The 18287-nt window shown below is 44.0% G+C and overlaps 1 protein-coding gene across 12 annotated transcripts in view; it reads right to left on the bottom strand.

The window, feature by feature from the left end:
* Nucleotides 1–18287, bottom strand: part of PSD3 (pleckstrin and Sec7 domain containing 3) — a 568569-nt gene that overhangs the window by 350782 nt on the left and 199500 nt on the right. For 10 of the 12 annotated variants that reach the window (XR_014239045.1, XR_014239046.1, XM_082374831.1 and 7 more), the window contains 2 exons: nucleotides 15792–16896; nucleotides 12464–12859 (listed from right to left, as the gene is read on the bottom strand). Coding sequence is in view for 9 of the 12 variants with exons in the window: in XM_082374831.1 (XP_082230957.1) it covers nucleotides 12464–12859; nucleotides 15792–16896 (1501 nt within the window). In the remaining 3 variants the exon portion in view is untranslated. Of the gene's footprint in view, nucleotides 1–1488; nucleotides 2345–12463; nucleotides 12860–15791; nucleotides 16897–18287 lie in introns of those variants that run through there. The other 2 variants (XM_082374820.1, XM_082374822.1) reach the window with 2 other exon arrangements.

Below are 18287 nucleotides of genomic sequence, written 5' to 3'. Positions count from 1 at the left end.
GAAGAACCAGAAGGAGCGGCCAGGTCCCGACAACGTTTCCACCGCACTCCCAGTGCGGGCTGCGTGGCCCCTGTGCGGCACGTGAGCGCACAGCGCTGTTCTCCCCGTTCAAAGACGATGAAACTAACCCTCACTGAAAGGACTTGAGCATAAAGACGTTTTCACAGTGTTGATGGTTTTGTACCAATCTACCCATCTTCCTCCCTCCCTTTGTGGAGCCTTCCACAAAGGCTCCATCTGAGAGATGACTGGGGGAGGGGGGCAGGGAGGGGCAAGGGGCCACAGGCACTGAGGCACCGCCTGGAACCCTGGCACAAAGAAGCCCTGACGCGTTTACTGTGTGAGCCTACCCACAAGTCCATGTGACCACAAGTTTGTGACCACCAGTCTACAGGCCCAGGCCCTCTCACACCTGATATAAGGGAGAACAATTTAAACACAGTAATAGCCGTGCTTTATTCACACTTGCTGAGCTCTGACTAAGGCAGGAGAAAGGCTGCTGAACTCGCCCACGCACTGCACCTCTGTTAACCCTCACAACCGCCACCCCGTGTTCGCTCCGGTCACCGTCCCTACTTCACGTGTGAAGAGACTGAGGGTCGGGGTAGTGAAGTAACTCACTAGAGGTCAAACGGTAAGAAACAGAGGTAAAACTTAAACCGCCGAGACTATGACTCCTCAGTCCAGGCTCATACATACTCACCAACACACCAATTACACTCAGCTGACTACCCCAGACATCTAAGCCCTGGGGTTCTCACCGGCCTTGGGGTGTCCATGAATCTTTTAACTCCAAGCATCTCAAGAATGGAAGTAATATCAACGCACTGGCTCTGGCCCTTTACCATCTGACCCTAGAGCTGCCCTGCATATGCCCTGGCCTGAACGTGAAGAGAGACCTTCCCAGAGAGAACTGTGGAGCTCGTCCCCTCAGCTCCAGATAAAAACTCCCTTTACCTTTTTTCTTTAGATAACTATCTTTGAAGTTTCAGAACCAACGCCAAATTCTAAGACAGATCATGTCTCTACACTAACAGCACAGCCAACTTCCCTTTAGAGCAGTGATACACCAAAATAAGAGTGGCAGCCTTGCGCAGCAGTCAGAATGGACTCCACTGAAATGACACAGCTCAAGCTGGTGACCTCCCGACGCCTGAGGTTTAGTAGAAGGCGGCTGGCAGCGCCCGGGGTGCAGGAGCGCAGAGCAACACCTGCTGGCCTCAAGGGGCAGCACAGCTCCACCAAGGGAGCATCGCACTGCCCAGACATCACAGCCCCGTACAAACACACCCTCCGCGCTTCGGACATCCTTGTTTAGAAAACAATATACCGGAATTATCATTCTCCTAAGTTTCTTCTAAGACTTTCTTACAATGTTTTTCACTTGAAATAGAAGTTTAAAGTCCAAGGAATTTTCTGTAAGTACAATCACACATAATCCAGCACTGCCTGGGACCAGACAAAGAACATAAAGTCAATTCCAGTTACCTTTGTCAGCAAACAGCTTGCCCGTAATTTTGTCACGAATACAAAGAACATCCTCTGGTCCCATCTGTTTAGCAGAACTTCATCATCGGCAAGGGCTCTTTCAATGCACTTCTACAGCTGCTTCCTTTGGGAGCGCAGACTGCTGCACCCTGACTCGGCAGCGACATTCTCCCAGAACGCCACTGTCCCCTCAGGGCTGCGGGGTAAGAACTTGAAGTTGCTGAAGGAGTACTTCCCCTCGCCCCGCCTCCCCTCTCCGCAGGCAGCCCCCCTCCAAGAGAGCTTCAGAAGTCCAGATCCTGGGAAGCCACGCATGACCTCACAAACCTCCAGCTTAACTCTTTGGAAGCCAGGAGGCCAACTGACTACAGGGAGAAAGGACAACTGTGCTAGCTTATCTGGAGTGGCTGCTGCTTATGTGAGAAAGAGAGTTTGTCCAACATCATTTGAAAAAGAAGAAAAAAAGTGCTAATCTCAGCATTGTTTTTCTTAAGTAGCACTACGGTTTTTGAGGTACTGTTTTTAAAGACCATCATTTCCTACCGCACACACATTCTGGCTATAAAGGAATGGCTGAAATAGGCAATAAATAGATCTGAATCATTTATATTATATAAAATTCACCTGTGTTAAATTCACACCTAATTTTATGTGATTTGTGTTTTCCTATTTTCTAGCTTTGTTTCTGTTTTTCTGCTGTCGTTAAATGAAAAGACTCATTTGGCCTTTTGTTCAAACCCTGCTTTAGACAGCCAGAAGTTAAGACAGACAGGCAACACTCACAGCTGTCAGACGCAGGCAACAACTGCCACCAAGGCATCTGAGAAACTGGGACCTACAGGACTTGGGGTGGGGGTGGGGGGGCGGACGGAATGGACGCGCACCAGGCCTAACTAATGGATAACAGAGTCCACATCAGAGCTCCTGAAGGGAAAGGAGACTGGTTTCGCTTCATTTTTTCCCCATGCTTTCTCTTTAAGCTCCTGCTATTTTTGTTGGGATTTGGGAATTATAAGGATCAGGAGGTAAAATAACTAAAAATTACTTTATAAACAGAAGTAGATAAAATTACATACTCTCAAAGAAAATGTAATATGCCCTTTCAAGAATGCCTTGGTTCACCCAGAAAATGATTATAATTTACTCTCCAGCAACTTTATTCCTAAATATATACCTAGCCTACAAGACAGCCAAAATGTTAATAACTAGGCAAATGGGAAAATTAGTTACAGTGTATATTCATGCAATGAATATTATTCAGCAAATAATTAATACACTAGGGCTTTATGAATCAGTAAGAATGAATTTGAAATGTTGAGCAAATAAGTGAGTTACAAAAGGAAACAAGATAGCACGTATATAAAGTTCAGAAACATGTGAAAGAATACCATATATTGTTTATGGATTCACACCTATATAGGCACAATACATGCCCACAGGTCATGGTGACCTTTAGGAAGAGGACAAGAGGGATGGGACCACAGAGGCAGTGACTGCAACATTTTATTTCTCAAATTGGCTGGCGATATGGAAGGTGTTTATTAACTTTTACACTTCTGAGTGTGCCTAGGACGTGCAGAAGTTGTAAAAGTCAACTGCGTGATGACTGCCTTACAAGTGGATTCAGTGGCCTCCATCTAGAAAATTAACACAACAGGAGGCAAAGAGATTAATAAGCCCTCAACTCTCCACTCTCAAGCCCCCAATCCAAGCAGCTGTTCCTAACTCTGCCTCCACCTGGAAAGTCTCCCCCAGCCCACAACCATGTCCACACGCCCACCCAGTCCTCCAAAGCCCACACTGGAGTAGTCCTGGCCTCGGAACCTTAGCGCCCCGCCCACTAGGCCCTGTTCCAGAGTGATCTGTGAAGTTATCTGCCCCCTCTTTGGGAGACACCTAGTACCTAGTATAGAGCAGCTGCTAACTGAGTTCCTCATTCAACAAAAACTGGGCACCTAGCATGTGCTGGACGCTATAACAGAGGTTCTCTGAGTCTTAAATCTAAAGACTTGTGAAGTTCACTGCCTAATAGGAGGGACAGGCTCAGACCTAAGTATAATATTATGAACCCTAGAATAGTTGCTAAGTGAATGGAGTGTGAATAATGAACATTTATAATTTCGTTTCACAATAATAATTATTCAATACCTCTTAATTTCTCTATACTAAAGATTTCATATTACTACTCTTGACTAGAAAATGTCACCTTTGTGTCGAGGTGCAGCTGCTAGATAGAGTAATTATGAAGAAAATAAACTATCATTAAAACTCCTCACCTTCAAGTAATCTAAGGCTCTTAGAATTATTATTACAGATAAACAACACCCTAAGTTGATCTGACCATGGTACACTCACAGCAGGTGACTTTGAGGAAGTTTTAAAGAGAACAGTTCAAGCAGTGTTATTACTTATAATAAGAGCCAACATTTTTTGAGTAATCATCAAGTGACAGTAAATTATTATCCCTTTTCCCAGATAAGTAAGCTGAGGTTTAGTAGAGATAATTCACAAAATATGAGCCAAAACAGTCTGACTTAACCCACACTCTTCACTAAGAAACCATACTGCTTCCTAGCAGGAAAATGGGTCAACCTCTATATTTCTAGAGCAGGGATGGGCACACTGTGATCACTACACCAAAGGTGACACAAGAAATCATTTCAAAGTTCACAGCCAGGGCCACTCACTTTTATGAACCTCTGTTAAGAGATTTCTCCCTGCCAGTAGCACAGTGACATATAACAGGCCTGCCCGCCCCTGAGAACAGGGACTGTCTTACTCAGCTTTGTATTCTGCCTTTAACGGTTTCCCGTGCTTCTCAAACTTTAAAGTACTCATGAATCACCTGGGAATTTGTTAAAATACACATTTTGACTGAGTAGGTCAGGGGTGAGGTCTGCATTACACATTTCTAACAAGCTCCAAAATGAGAGGTTGACAACTTAGGCTGAACATGAGCGTCTTTCCATGAAAAGCTTCTGAAGCTGTCACTGCCTGGGTACCACCCTCGACCAGCAGAGTCATAATCTGTGGTGGCAAAGCATGGAGAGTGCCTCCTAATTCCAGCTTCAGAGAAAAGTGCCTGGGGACGGAGGCCCAAGCACAAGGGCATGAGACGCTGTCAAGGCATTTCTCTTAACATTTAGATGGTTTAGAGGGAGTTTACATTAATCCTCATTAGCATGCATGAGAAAGATTATGTTCAACTCGCCTGGCACAATGGCCCTATGGTACTGAATAGCAGGGCTCTGCTAGGAGCTTGTGCCAATTTAAGACAGTTTACAGAAAGCGTCTAAGACACAGGGGAGAAAAAGAAAAACAAGATTAAAGCACTGGAAACATACCCATTTGGGGCTCTGATAAATTGGTACTTCTATGTAAAAGACTTTCAGAGAACTTTATTTGGAGAAGGTCTCTGTCTTTTTTTCTTCCGCAGCGGATCAAGTCTTGTGTTAAGTGACCTCTGCTGAGAGAAAACGCTATCGCTTCCTTTAAAAGTTAAATATCGCACTGATATATGAATAGAAAGATTGCTGCATCACCCTGACCAGTTAAAATAACCGCCAATCCAGTTTTTATTTAGAGCTATGATTTTCCTTGTAATAACATGTAACTCCAACGTCCTCTATCATTTGAAGTCTTTCAATACAGTCTTGGATGAAAGATCACCCACTTAGCCAGCACCCCACAGCACTCTTCACACCAACATCCAGGGCACTACTTTGTATGTCTTAAGGTTTAAACTACAGAATTAGAATGTTTCTGGGAAACCCTGTTTCAAATCCAGGACCATTTCCTGAAGTCATCACCAAGTTATACAAGAGACTCCAGCAAACAGAGAGAGGCCAAACCCCCAGAGCCAGGGCCAGACCTGCCTGAGAGGACAGCCACACCGGCTCCCTGACAGTCAGACACTGGACACTGCTGGGGACTGAAGGCGAGCACCAAAGAGCCGCCCGGAAACTCCCGTCAGAGGCATACGTCCTACCCAGGTGGCATCAGAAAGCCGCACGGGCAGCACCCAAGGGCTCCCATGTGCACCTCTCTCCAGCCCGGCCTCACCCGCTCCCCGCCCTCCCAGAGCTCACCGCGAGCCTCCCCTCCAAATGGTGACTCTGAGTCTCTGCATATGAAGGGTCCTCCCTCTCCTCAAATTCAATCTGTATAAACAGACCCCACTGGGAGGCGCCCTCCTACAAACCCTGCTGCTCCCCCCAACTCCCGCTGATTGTTTCCTGACTTGGTACGTCATCCACACTGGAAATCTCACCATCACTTTGATGCAGCCCCCATGTCCTAGATTCAAACACTCACCAAATCCTTGCATCTTTCCTTCTTTATCAGGCTTTTTCTTATTTATTTTCTTATATTCCTTAGACTATTACTCAGACTACTGCAAAACTCATGATAAAAATGAATATCCACAAACTAGAACTTAGCAAATTCTTACAACAGAACTGTAAACTGGGTGATAAGGTCATTTCCATTTTACGAGTAAGGAATGGGAGGTTCCTAGAAGTGAAATAACCTACCCAGGACCAAGCAGCCAGTAGAGAGGATGATCTGACCTCCTGTCTTCTGATCCCAAATCCCCATATTTATGCCACCCCACCACAGTACATTGAATTTTATTCAGGACGTCCAGTACCAGGTGTTTCAGACAGCTCAGACGCTGACCCAGGGCCTGAGCAGGCGGTATACTGGCATAACAACTCTTCTCCAGGTTACCACTGTGGTTAGTATTATCATTATTTTACAGTTATCTCCTACTACATGCTAGGCATTGTGAAACCACTTGATTTTCTATTCTTGATTTTTTTTCACTTAATCTCATTTGCTTTTGAATAGGTGTTATTCATTCCATTTTACACTTGGAAAGGTTCCCAGATTTTCTGTAACTTACTCAAGATCACACCCCCAGTAAGTACCTGAGGCAGGATCTGAACCCAGATATGACCGGCTCTGAAGCTAGGAGAGCCCCTGCCCTCAGCAATGAGCAGGGGCTCCTTTGCAGTTAAAAAAAAAAAAAAAAAATCATCATCACAACTGCTTCAGGAAGCTAGAAAGAGAAAAATGAGAACCTATTTTCTACAGAACAACTTTTAAAACATGAGAGAAGAGGCCTGAAGAGATCACCAGAGCAGCAGGAATGAACCTGAGAGGCAGGAGCTCCCCACCTGGAGGACAGAGGAGGTCAGCCAGATCCCCCAAAACAAGTTCACAAGATCAAGGTCTTTTCCTGTCACCAGCTTAACTAATGTCACATGACTTTAATATTTTACATTATACTAAAATACCTGCAGGGCACTCCCTGGCGGTCCAGTGGTTAGGACTCGGCACTCTCACTGCCGGGGCCCAGGTTCCATCCCTGGTTGGGGAACTAAGACACCACAAGCTGCGTGGCACGGCCAAAAAATAATAATTAATTAATTAGTTAATTACTTAATTAATTAAATACCTGCAGGCTTTAAGTTGGGATGTCAAAAAATATTTGAAATCGCACTTCAACAAATTTCTCTAAGTACTAATCTTGTTTCATGTGACTTTTCCTAGACAGAAAGACACTAAAGAAAAAGAAAAACAGGAAGAAAAAAGATACTTCCAATGTCTGCACTTCATTTGAGAAAGGGGAGAAGGCAAGAGGAAGGCAGAACACCCGCAACTACCAGCTGGAGTGGACCCGACTGAGCGGAGCACTCCCCAGGCGTAAGAGCTGCACACAGACGTAATCCACCCGCTCTGCGGGGCTCCTCGGGATCCTGAGCGCTCTCCGAAAGAAAAACTGGGAAGCCGAGACGGGGAGTATACATATCTGTTACACCAAAAATGTAATTTTAAAAGGCAGTTGTGTGTATTTCAGAGAATCAAAAGAGAAACTCCTGTCATATGGCTGTATTTGCTGTCCCTTTTCCCATCTGTCCAAACCCAAGCTCCATAGAAATAAATAATATTCAGCCCTACTAATGGTCACAGTGACCACATTTGTGCCCTGCAGGCTTCAGGTCAGGACTTACTGACTGGAGCTGCAGTCTTCAGCTGATGGGCCGGAGAGGGAGAAGCACCCAGACACAAAGGAACCCATTGGCCCTGGGTAACTGTAAGTCTCTAATTATCCTTTCTAATTTTGGAGCCACGTGACTGGATTCCACACAGCACTACTGAACCCGCTAGCTAGCCTGAGTACTCTGCAGCTGGACCACAAAGGGAGGGGATGCTACTCTTTTCTCCTTCATTAAACTATTGTGTTATATTCACAGGGTGAGCTATTTCCGGATTGGCATGCGGCTCTCTGGTCAACATCAGTGTTCACAGCACCTGAGAGAATTTAACTATTCCTGCCAAATTGATTCCAGGATCTTAAGAGGTGTTTTCAGCTTATAATGAGTTATCTATTTGATACTGCAAAGGTACATAACCCTTTAAAAGACAAAGAGTCAGCACATATACTCTCTACAGACGTCCTTTCCAACCCTATTCTAGAATATTACAGATTTGAAGTATTTTCTTCTTTGACTTAAGTGGAGCTCAGTCCCGCTCTGGCCACAAAGCCTGGCTAAATCCAGGCCTGGGAGGTGTTCCTGAGAGGGAACTAAGGTGTGCTGAAGTGCCACAGGTCCCCATCACCCTCCCCGACCACTCCACCTTTCTTACAGGAAGCAACACAATTGAGAACAGTGTCATCCTGTGTTCAAAAGAAATCACTGTCAGATACCGCCACTGAAATAATCTTTAATGATGTAAAAGCATATACTGATATAGAAAAGTATTTAAAAATATACCTAGGTAATGTCAGGTAAAAATATTTTTGTTTTGGGATCAAAAATAAACGGTCTCTGGAGCCTGACTGCCTGGGTTCAAATCCTGGGTGTGGCACTTACCATCTGTGTGACTTTGAGCAAGTTACTCAACTGCTCTGAGCCTCAGTTTCCTTATCTGGAAAATCAGAACATTAATGTTCCTTTCTCTTAGCTTATTATGCGAATTAAGCACCATGTCTTTACTAAAGAAAGAAAACCTATGGAATACATATGATGCATAGGACATAAGATGGTGTTTAGAGACAACCTAAAGTAATCTTATAACACTGTCTAACACTTTATACATCAAAAGCAGTACCTCAACAGGAATGGGCTTAATTTTCTTGGTTCAAGTCCAGCTAGAATCAAAGCAGCATTATCAGCGCAGATTAGTCTTACATTCCCTTTCCTTTGTGCTTTCCTCAGAGTTCACTTTATCCAACACAGTCAGACTCCCCAGTCCACTGCCAAGGAAACAGGAGAGACCAGTGAGTAGCGGTGGAATGCTAAGCACGTGCACTTGTTTTATTTATCACTTCTGCTGTGTTGTTTTATCACAACATTTATTAATAAATGAATTTTTTTCTCCTTGAAGCCTAACACTTTGGCCTTGAGTGCCTAACAGAAGGGAGTCAATCGGGGTGACAGTTGTGCAGTCAGCGTCCTAGTCCAGACTTCCTTAACAGACTCAGTACCTCTATCTACTCCTTACCTCTGCAGAGGGATGTTTTAATGCAGAAGAAATTTTTAAAAGCCTAATCATTGATTACATTAAAAAATTTATGGAGACAGGTTTATTAACAATTTGGGAATTTTTTCTCTCTCTTTTTTTTTTAACATCTATATTTATTGGAGTATAATTGCTTTATAATGGTGTGTTAGTTTCTGCTGTATAACAAAGTGAATCAGCTATACGTATACATATATCCCCATATCTCTTCCCTCTTGCGTCTCCCTCCCGCCCTCCCTATCCCACCCCTCTAGGTGGTCACAAAGCACAGAGCTGATCTCCCTGTGCTATGCGGCTGCTTCCCACTAGCTATCTGTTTTACATTTGGTAGTGTATATATGTCCACGCCACTCACACTTCGTCCCAGCTTACCCTTCCCTCTCCCCATGTCCTCAAGTCCATTCTCTACGTCTGCGACTTTATTCCCCTCCTGCCCCTAGGTTCTTCAGAACCTTTTTTTTTTTTTTTAGATAACAATTTGGAAATTTTTTTCTAAAACTGAACACACACACCACCAACAACCACCACCAGCTCTACAATTACCAACTCAGACTTACATCTCCATAAATATATGGCATGAGAGAAATTAGATCAAAAGAGAGAATACAGATATGAAACCAGACAGTCTAGACAGTCAAGGTACCTGGTCTAGGAGTCACGCAATTTGAATTCTGGGGCAAGATCTGTCACCAGGTAATTCTATCCCACCCAACTGGGACTCAGATTCTTTACTGTAAAACAGGGTTAGGCCCCCTTTAAGCTGGAAAATATCATTATTCTTCAACCCACGATTCCTCTGGTGCTACAACTTCTCCAAAGCACCAAGAAGGCAGAGAAGGTAGAGAAAAATATGAAAATTATTCCAGATTCCCTAAAGTTTCTTAGAATGATTGAGCCCATCCTAATTTTTAACCCTGAATCACCACACAAAAAACCTCCTCCACCTATACCTGCTTATTATCTTATGCCAAGTCCAAGAACACAAATGGCGTGCCCTTGCCAAGCTGGTCTGTCCACATCACTAGCAGTGCTCAAGGAAGGGTGAATGACCACCAGTCAATCATGTGGACAGTGCCAGAGCCCATCTCTAACATGCTTCTCATTCAGTACTGGAATTCGGTCTCATGGCTGGGCAAGATCTCACGGTTTGACAATGCAGGTGATACAGCTGAAACCTTATCTCAAGTTGGCCTGAAGTATACCACTGTCCACATCTGAGATGCTAAAATACTATAACCTACTTCAATACTCTCTCTTAACTACCCAGCTTTGCCCTACTAATGACTGGCACTCACGCTGGCCCCAACGATGGCTGCTTCCTATTCTGAGTCTGCAAACTACATCTTTGATAAACCTTTCACCTCCCTGTTCTGACTTGCTGATGTTTACCTCTTGTCTTTACTTACTTACCCTCCCTGTGGCTTCTGCAGCAAAGCCTCTCAGCCAAAAACACCTCAGGTCCCCAACAACTTCAACTCACTCCAGAAAGTTGGATTGGAATTTCAATGAAATTATCTGCATTTTACCACAACTTACAGTTACCAGAGATGATGGTGAAACTAAACGACTAAAGTGGCACCATCCACCCAGGGACACCCCCCTCTCAAGGATGTCCCCTCAGAGACACCCCTCTCTCTGGCCCCTTCTAGAAACACCCCCTTCTCAGGGATGCCCCCCTTCCCTCAGGGACACCACCTCTTAGAGATCGGGTATAAATGCGGGTTTATCAGCCAGTTCTGATTCACACATTTGCTCCAGCTTCTACTTGGTACCAGGTACTGTGCTAGGTGCTTTAATCTATATTAACTCTTTAAATCTCATGGCCACACAGCATACCAAGTATCATTAACCCCACTATGCAAATAAACAAAGGGGGTTTCAGAAAGAATAAGTGGCTTGTCCAAGAAATTCAGACCAAGGTCTTCTGCTTCTGAGAGTTGTGTGACCCAAGAAGACAACCAACATCCATGGTCTATTTCACATGGAAATTCATAGCGGCGACGTTACCATGTGCCAGTCTTGAATGTGCTCATCCAATGAACTATAAACCTATAAACTGCTTATAGGAAATACTTAACATAGAACAGACTGATCATAAAAACAGGCTCATTAGAAATCTGTAATATGGGGACTTCCCTGGTGGCGCATTGATTAAGAATCCGCCTGCCAATGCAGGGGACATGGGTTCAAGCCCTGGTCTGGGAAGATCCCACATGCCGCGGAGCAACTAAGCCCGTGCGCCACAACTACTGAGCCCGCGGCTCTAGAGCCTGCGAGCCACAGCTACTGAGCCCATGTGCCACAACTACTGAAGCCCGCGCGCCTAGAGCCCATGCTCTGCAACAGGAGAGGCCACCGCAATGAGAAGCACACGCACCACAACGAAGAGTAGCCCCTGCTCGCCGCAACTAGAGAAAACCCACGCGCAGCAACGAAGACCCAACGCAGCCAAAAATAAATAAATAAATTTATATATTTAAAAAAAAAAGAAATCTGTAATATGTATACTGACTTTTTAAAAAAAAAACCACTGACATTTTTTCATACAACTTTAAAATAGTTTATCCCCATTTAACCTCCCCTTCACCTCCCCAAACATGTGAATTAACACACTTTAATTCAGGAAAAACATATTAAAACTAAATTCATAAAATGATTAAGAAGTTTAGCATTCTCTGCCCACTTATGGAGATGCTGAAGGACAGGTAAATGACCCTAAAACGATGAATGACAAGAGATGAAATGCTGGATAATCCATAAAGAGACAGGGAATCACTAAATGACAGGTACAGCACATAAAACCTACATAATTTGTGATTTTGAGTTCTAGGGAGACTTAAATCCTAAAGTAGAGAGAGAAAATGAGTATTTATGGCGTTGACCAAGGGGTCAGCTCCACCAAGCACCCATATAATTAGATCTTCCCCCACCATCTCAGGAACACGGAGACTTCCCAGCAGAATGGGACCTCACAGAGCAAAGGGCCAAAAGAGATTAGAGTGACCATCTAATCCAACACCCTCAACTTACAATCAAGGAATCGCTGGCCTAATCAAACAACCTGCCCCAAGTAATCAACCAATGCCAGTGGCAGAATGAAAGCCAAGATCTCCCAGTGTCCCTTTCCCAGCACCAGGCCACTGCTACCAAAGCTGCATCATGCGAGCTAATACATACTCATCACCCACAAGTATTTGTTCAGGATCCAATTTACATATGGTAATACAAGAAATACTGCCAAATAGAATGTCCACAGGTTGCCAATTTGGCAAACCACTAAATTGTACTCTACCTGCCCCAAAAACCCAAATTACTTTTCACTCACATCATTCACTTATATCCAAAGAAACCAGCCAAATGCTTTTCAAATATGTTCCATGCTCAGATTTCCCAAAGAAAAACCGCTACAAAAACCACCAGCACAAAATTAAGAGAATGGGACCAGTACCTTCCCCAGAAAGCAATCTCTGAGGTGCCTTTCGCGTAGGTGGAGTTACTGGAGCCACTCAGCCCATTGGCGATCCCACCAGAATAGCCCATCACTATTCCACCATCTGCGGAGATGCTCAGGACGTCCTGCTGTCCTCCCATTGATGTCCTCTCCAGGAACTGACCGCCTTCTTTAATGCGCTGTTGTATCATTGGAGTGAGGGGCACTTCAAAGCTAAAATAGCTATCAGGCTCTGAATATAAAGTCTCCAAGGACTCAGCACTGTAGTATAAAGAAGTGTTGTCCAAAATGGTTTCAAACTGGGAGCTGTACACATCAGTGGAGTCCTCTGCACAACCGGACCCAAGGATATCATCATCTCTGGCCCGAAAGTGTTCCTCTTGCTCAAGAATCCTGGAAAGCACATAAAACGGACGAATTTCAATATTAGGTTATTTTTTCCCCTCCAACCATATAAAAAAGGGAACGTTCTATAGAGCTAACACCTGTATTCAGTGGGCTTACGTCAATACATTTGGGAAGGAAGATATCATAGAAACATATTCAGGCTGAAAAAACTCTTTAGCATACATATGCTATGCTACCCTCTACATAATTTAATATAGTTTTGAACTAGTTCCTAATATGTGAATCAGGTCCAACGAATATTTGAATAAAATGTTAAAATATTAAATTTTCATTTAGCCAACTAAACTCCACAAATCCAAATTAACAGCTACTATCATTCTTAATTTTAACAGAAAGAGGTCATTAACAGGTAAATGACCTGTTAGAAGATAAATATATTGTGTAAACTTAATGGACTAAAAATACACTAAACTTTCATCAATCTGTTAATATTTTCTGATTTAAATAAGACCAAACGCCCTCAAGAAGATAAATATTCTATAATCCAAGGGCTGTCCCCTGGTGACAATAAGACAGCACTGCAGAGAGAGTTCAGATCCAGAAACAGCCAGCCAGTAAACAACCTTTAAAAAAAAAAAGAGCCAACAAACGTGTTTACTACAAGGCTAACCAAAACAGTGACAACCTAGAAAAATCCTACAAGTTAATATACGTGGGGCGTTAATTAATTAATATGCAGCATGTTCTTCAAATATTAAAAATGAACATTAGAATAACTAAATAAAATTTTAAAACTCAGTAAGAGAAAGAAGACAAGAGACAGAAAAACATGGAGCTGAATCTGGATGTGCCAATTACTAGCTGAGCCTCAGGAACAAAACAGAAATAAGAATAAAACTACCTGGTAGGTAACCCACATTTCTAGGTATTACCAGGATTCACATTCAACAGTACAGTTGTCTCTGCTGTTTTTAAATTTCTGAAGGCCTACCCCACACCAAGTACTATTCTGGGTTCTACCTCTAAATGGCTCCTCAGGGCACTTGCAGTGAAACAGGAAGCTTGGGCTGAGGCCCCTCCCTACCTCTGCTCACCTACTTCCCACCCTCCCCCAGCCCCCAGGCTCCAGCCACACGGGCGGGAGGGCGGGCGGAGGGTCACATCTTAAAAGCGCCTGGAGGCTTCTGCTTCGCAGTGTCCAGGAAGCACGCTCCATTAGCGACAGCAGTCTTCCTTTGCCCAGGTGGTTCCCTCTGCCTGGAATATCCTCCTCCCCATTCTCTGCTGGGCAAACCTGTATTCATTCCTGAAGTCTCAGCGTAACTATCACTTCCACAGAAAGGCCTTCCCCAAGCCACCAACCGAACCAGCCTCTCTCCTGCATTCAGACTATTCTTTCTAGGGACATCCCTGGCGGTCCAGTGGTTGGGACTTCGCCTTCCAATGCGGGGGTGAGGGTCTGAACCCTGGCTGGGCAGCTGGGATCCCACGTGCCTTGGGGCCAAGGGGCCAAAAGGTGAAGCAGAAGCAATACTGTAACAAATTCAATAAAGACGTTAAAAATGGTCCACATCAAAAAAAACCTTTAAAAAAAACCAAAACTATTCTTTCTAGTATGTCTCCCTTCTTCTCCTTTACGGAACCCAGCACAATTAGAGGTCCTATCATTATTAATGTGTTGATCTTCAGAAGTAAACTCCATGAGGTCAGTGACCTCAGGCCATGGCTATTTTCCACTGTTTTTTTTTTTTTTGCCCTCGCAGCACAGCTTGCATGATCTTAGTTTCCCAACCAGGAATGGAACCCATGCCCCCTGCAGTGGAAGCACAGAGTCCTAACCACTGGACCGCCAGGGAGTTCCCAGGGCCATGTCTATTTTGAACATTCCTTTATGCCCAGCATCTCTAGCCGTATCAAGGACAGAGCAGACAACTGAAAACCATTCGTGGAAGGACAGGAAGGGAAGGAGGGCGGGAGGAAAGGAGGAATGAATTAATAATCTGCACAAGCACAGAAGTGCATACCCCAGCGGGAATATAATTACTGAGCCGGTGCCACATATCAGGGCTCCTTTTGAGGGGAGTCTGGAGATTTTCTGTGTAGTGGGGATGGGGAGGGGAGGGAGAGGAGTCCTGACAGCCATCCTAAAGGAGCATCTCTCCGTGGCTCTGTTAGTTAACTGTGGAGAAAACGGCATCTCCTTACACCAAACAAACAAACAAAACCCTTCAGGCTTGACACAGATGTTTTCCCATGTGAACTACCACAGGTGGAGGACTGACGAGACGGCACACATTTGAAATGACTTTGCCAAGAGGAACACTCTACAGTCAGACTACAAGCAAAGGAAGTGAAGACAGATGGGTATGGCTTCCATTTTTCTAGGCTCTCAGCTGGTACGGATGCCAGAAATGTAGGGAAAGACCAGGAAATACCATATGATGCCAAGTTTACTCGTCAGGGCTGTAATCAAAACATGCTGCTTGTGAGAAGGGAGACCCATGTGAGTGCCATGGAAGAACTGAATTCTGACCTCCTGATCTCCTCTTTCAACCTAGAAAATTGAGCCAGCCCAAACCAGAGCCTCTGTGTTCCTACATGTGTAAGGCTGTATGCAGGCAATGGTGCTGCACCCAGAAGAAATGCCTGAGTTAGGATGTAATGACTACAGGATGTGTCAAAAAGAGTTCAAACCTTTCCACATTGTTAAAGATAATCATGGGGTAGTTACCTTGATGCTGGAGAAGTTGCAACCTGTCAAATACAATAAAACATCAGAAATGGATTCACCTAGTTTAGAGTTCACAGTCTCCCCATATGGACAACTTTATAACAAGACCACTTTAACATCTCGGAACCTTAGAAGCAACATAGATTACAGTCACTTCTCTTCCATCCTGTGGTAAACAAGGACCCAGGATATTGTGAATCGAGCTCTCACTGGCATCACAGACAGCAGGATACTATGCGAGCTCACCTTTCCCTGTCTCCTTCCAATTCAGGTTTCGTCTCAAGACGTTCCTTGTTTTCCCTTAGGAAGACTTCATCCTCTCCACTCTCAAGAAGAGGCTCAGGCAGAAATGGCCCTGAGCCAGTGGCCAGCCTCTCTGAAGGAGCTCTCCGGGTGTCATCCCAAACACTCTCAGTTAAACCAGCTGAATCACACAAACCAGCAGATGAGACGAGATGGCTTGGCACTTTAGAAAACTCTTTGCTTTCAGGAAGGGTTGTCCTTTCCAATGATGTCTGAAAATCCACAGGTTGCCATGTCTCTCTTTTCTCCCCTCCTGTCCACAATATTTCCACCCCGTGAAATTCCACATGTTTGACCTGGCCTGGGCGTCCTGAGGAGCTGCCTTTACCACACTGCTCTGGGTGCTCTCTCCCCTGATCAGATCTCCTCTCTCTCAATAAACCAGCACTGCCCACTGAGCTGTGGGTCACAGGGCTCCCCACGGAGGATGCTGGACAAGCTGGCTCCTGCACATGGACAGCCCCCTTTCTCCCATTATTAGCTCTTAGGGAAATCTCTGCTTGAGTTTCTCCAGTTAATAGTGCAGTCAGGTCCTCCTGGATGCTCAAATAAAAATTTTCCTCAGTCGTAACTTCAGCTGAAAGAGGTATATCGGGTGACTTTTCTCGGCCAGCAGGGAACAGTGTGTTGGCTCTCTGTGTTTTATGACTGGCAGTGTCTGGCTCTTGTTCCACCTGCTGAACTAAAAAAGTAGAAACCGCATCTCCATCCAGTACCTTTGCAGCCTGCAATGTTCCTGAAACTATTCTGGCTTCTGTGGCTTTCAGAGCTGAAATCAAAGAGTCAATGGGTTGTAAACTCTGTTCCTTGAGATGACTCTGAGAGGGGACCTCTCTGACATCTTTTGGTCCTCCGGTAACACTGAGAAGCCCAGAGGGATGGCCAGCAAGAGGCTGGACCCTCTGCTGCGCCTGAGGGCAGCACGGCAGAGATTCAGCATCAAACTCGAGAGAGGCTCTTAGGCCTTCTCCACTTTCCTCCATGGTCCCATATTCTGGAAATTCATTTGTGACATTCGGGGGGAGTAAAGTGCTTCCTCCATGATCACCTACAAAGAGAACAGAATGGACACATGACTTGTTCTGAACAACAGATTCCAATGTGTGTTAATAAATCTCCATATGTATTAGGCACTCAGTCATCCTTATGTGATCCTTTCACCGTCTCCTGTTCCCACCCTCTGCAACACTTGCTTCTCATAACCCTGCCAGTTGTCCCTACCTACTTAGCTTACACGAGAGTACCCACAAAGATTTTGGCACAGACAGAGGCGATCTAATGACACACGCCCTATTCAACCCTGCTTCTGATGAAGTCCCACACATGCAACTCGGTTGCTGCATATGCAAGAACAGATAAAAATAAGGATATGTATCATTTTCCAAATACCACTCATGAAATAGCAACTAAAGTATTTATATTGGGCACAACAACAAATAGTCTTACGATCCAGCCAACAATATCTGTGCAGTGCAATCTCTGAGATGGAAGCCTCAGAAAAAAATCTATTAAAAGATATTTAAATAGTAAAATACTTTACTATTTAAAGTCAGTAAATATTTTCTCGGCTGGAAGCTTCCCCTTCACTGTTGGATTTCTGTCGGGGGGGAAATGCTTTCAGAACATCCCTGGAGAATGAGACTGAAGTCAGAATGGAATAGGAAACTTAATGTGTTAAGAAAGATCTCCGGGATCCCAACTGCATAAAATTTAAATGGTATCGTATGCAGAACCCCAATATATGAAACAGTAAAGACAATTAGTATATATTTACTATGTAGGATCAAATTTACATCCTTGTCTTATTAAAATGGCAGTCAATGAGAAAAATGAAGACATTCTGATAAACAATTTTAAATTGAGGGTTTATGGGTAACAGTTACAGTCCTATCACCCCAGGATCCAATTTCCTTCTGAACTTGGTTTTGGTTACTTTGTATCGAGAATATCCTCATCTACCCTGGAAATGTAGGGTCCTCACTTGGACAACTTTATGACAGAGGACACCTGTTGTTTTTGTTACTGCTTTTAAAGCACTGCAAGCTACCACCTTCCTATTCAGTGAAATATCTGATGACTGTCTGAATATATACAATGAAATGACTTGAAAGACCTGATTCCAAGGCATGTACAAAATGAGGTAACTTGGAAACATAAGTTAATGTATAGTATCCCACAGTGTGGAAAATCTGATAAATAATAATACATCTAAGAGTGTATTCAGTTTCATATTTCATTTTTGAAATAATTTTAAATATATTTTTAAAATTAAATTTGAATCAGTATTGATGGAATCCAAGAAGCACTTCTCTGTGACTGTAGTATTGATAATACCTTCACAAGACAGAAGAGGATGTGGCTTGCTTGAAATCTGAGGAGGAAGCAACTTTCAAACCCTGATTTTGAAAAGGAAGACAGTTAAAAGCAATAAAGATTCCT

This window comes from Balaenoptera borealis (assembly GCF_965194805.1).
Source record: "Balaenoptera borealis genome assembly, chromosome: 21".
Lineage (NCBI taxonomy): Eukaryota > Metazoa > Chordata > Mammalia > Artiodactyla > Balaenopteridae > Balaenoptera > Balaenoptera borealis.
The sequence above is the reverse complement of the archived record's forward strand: the minus strand, read 5'-3'. Positions and strand labels throughout refer to the sequence as shown.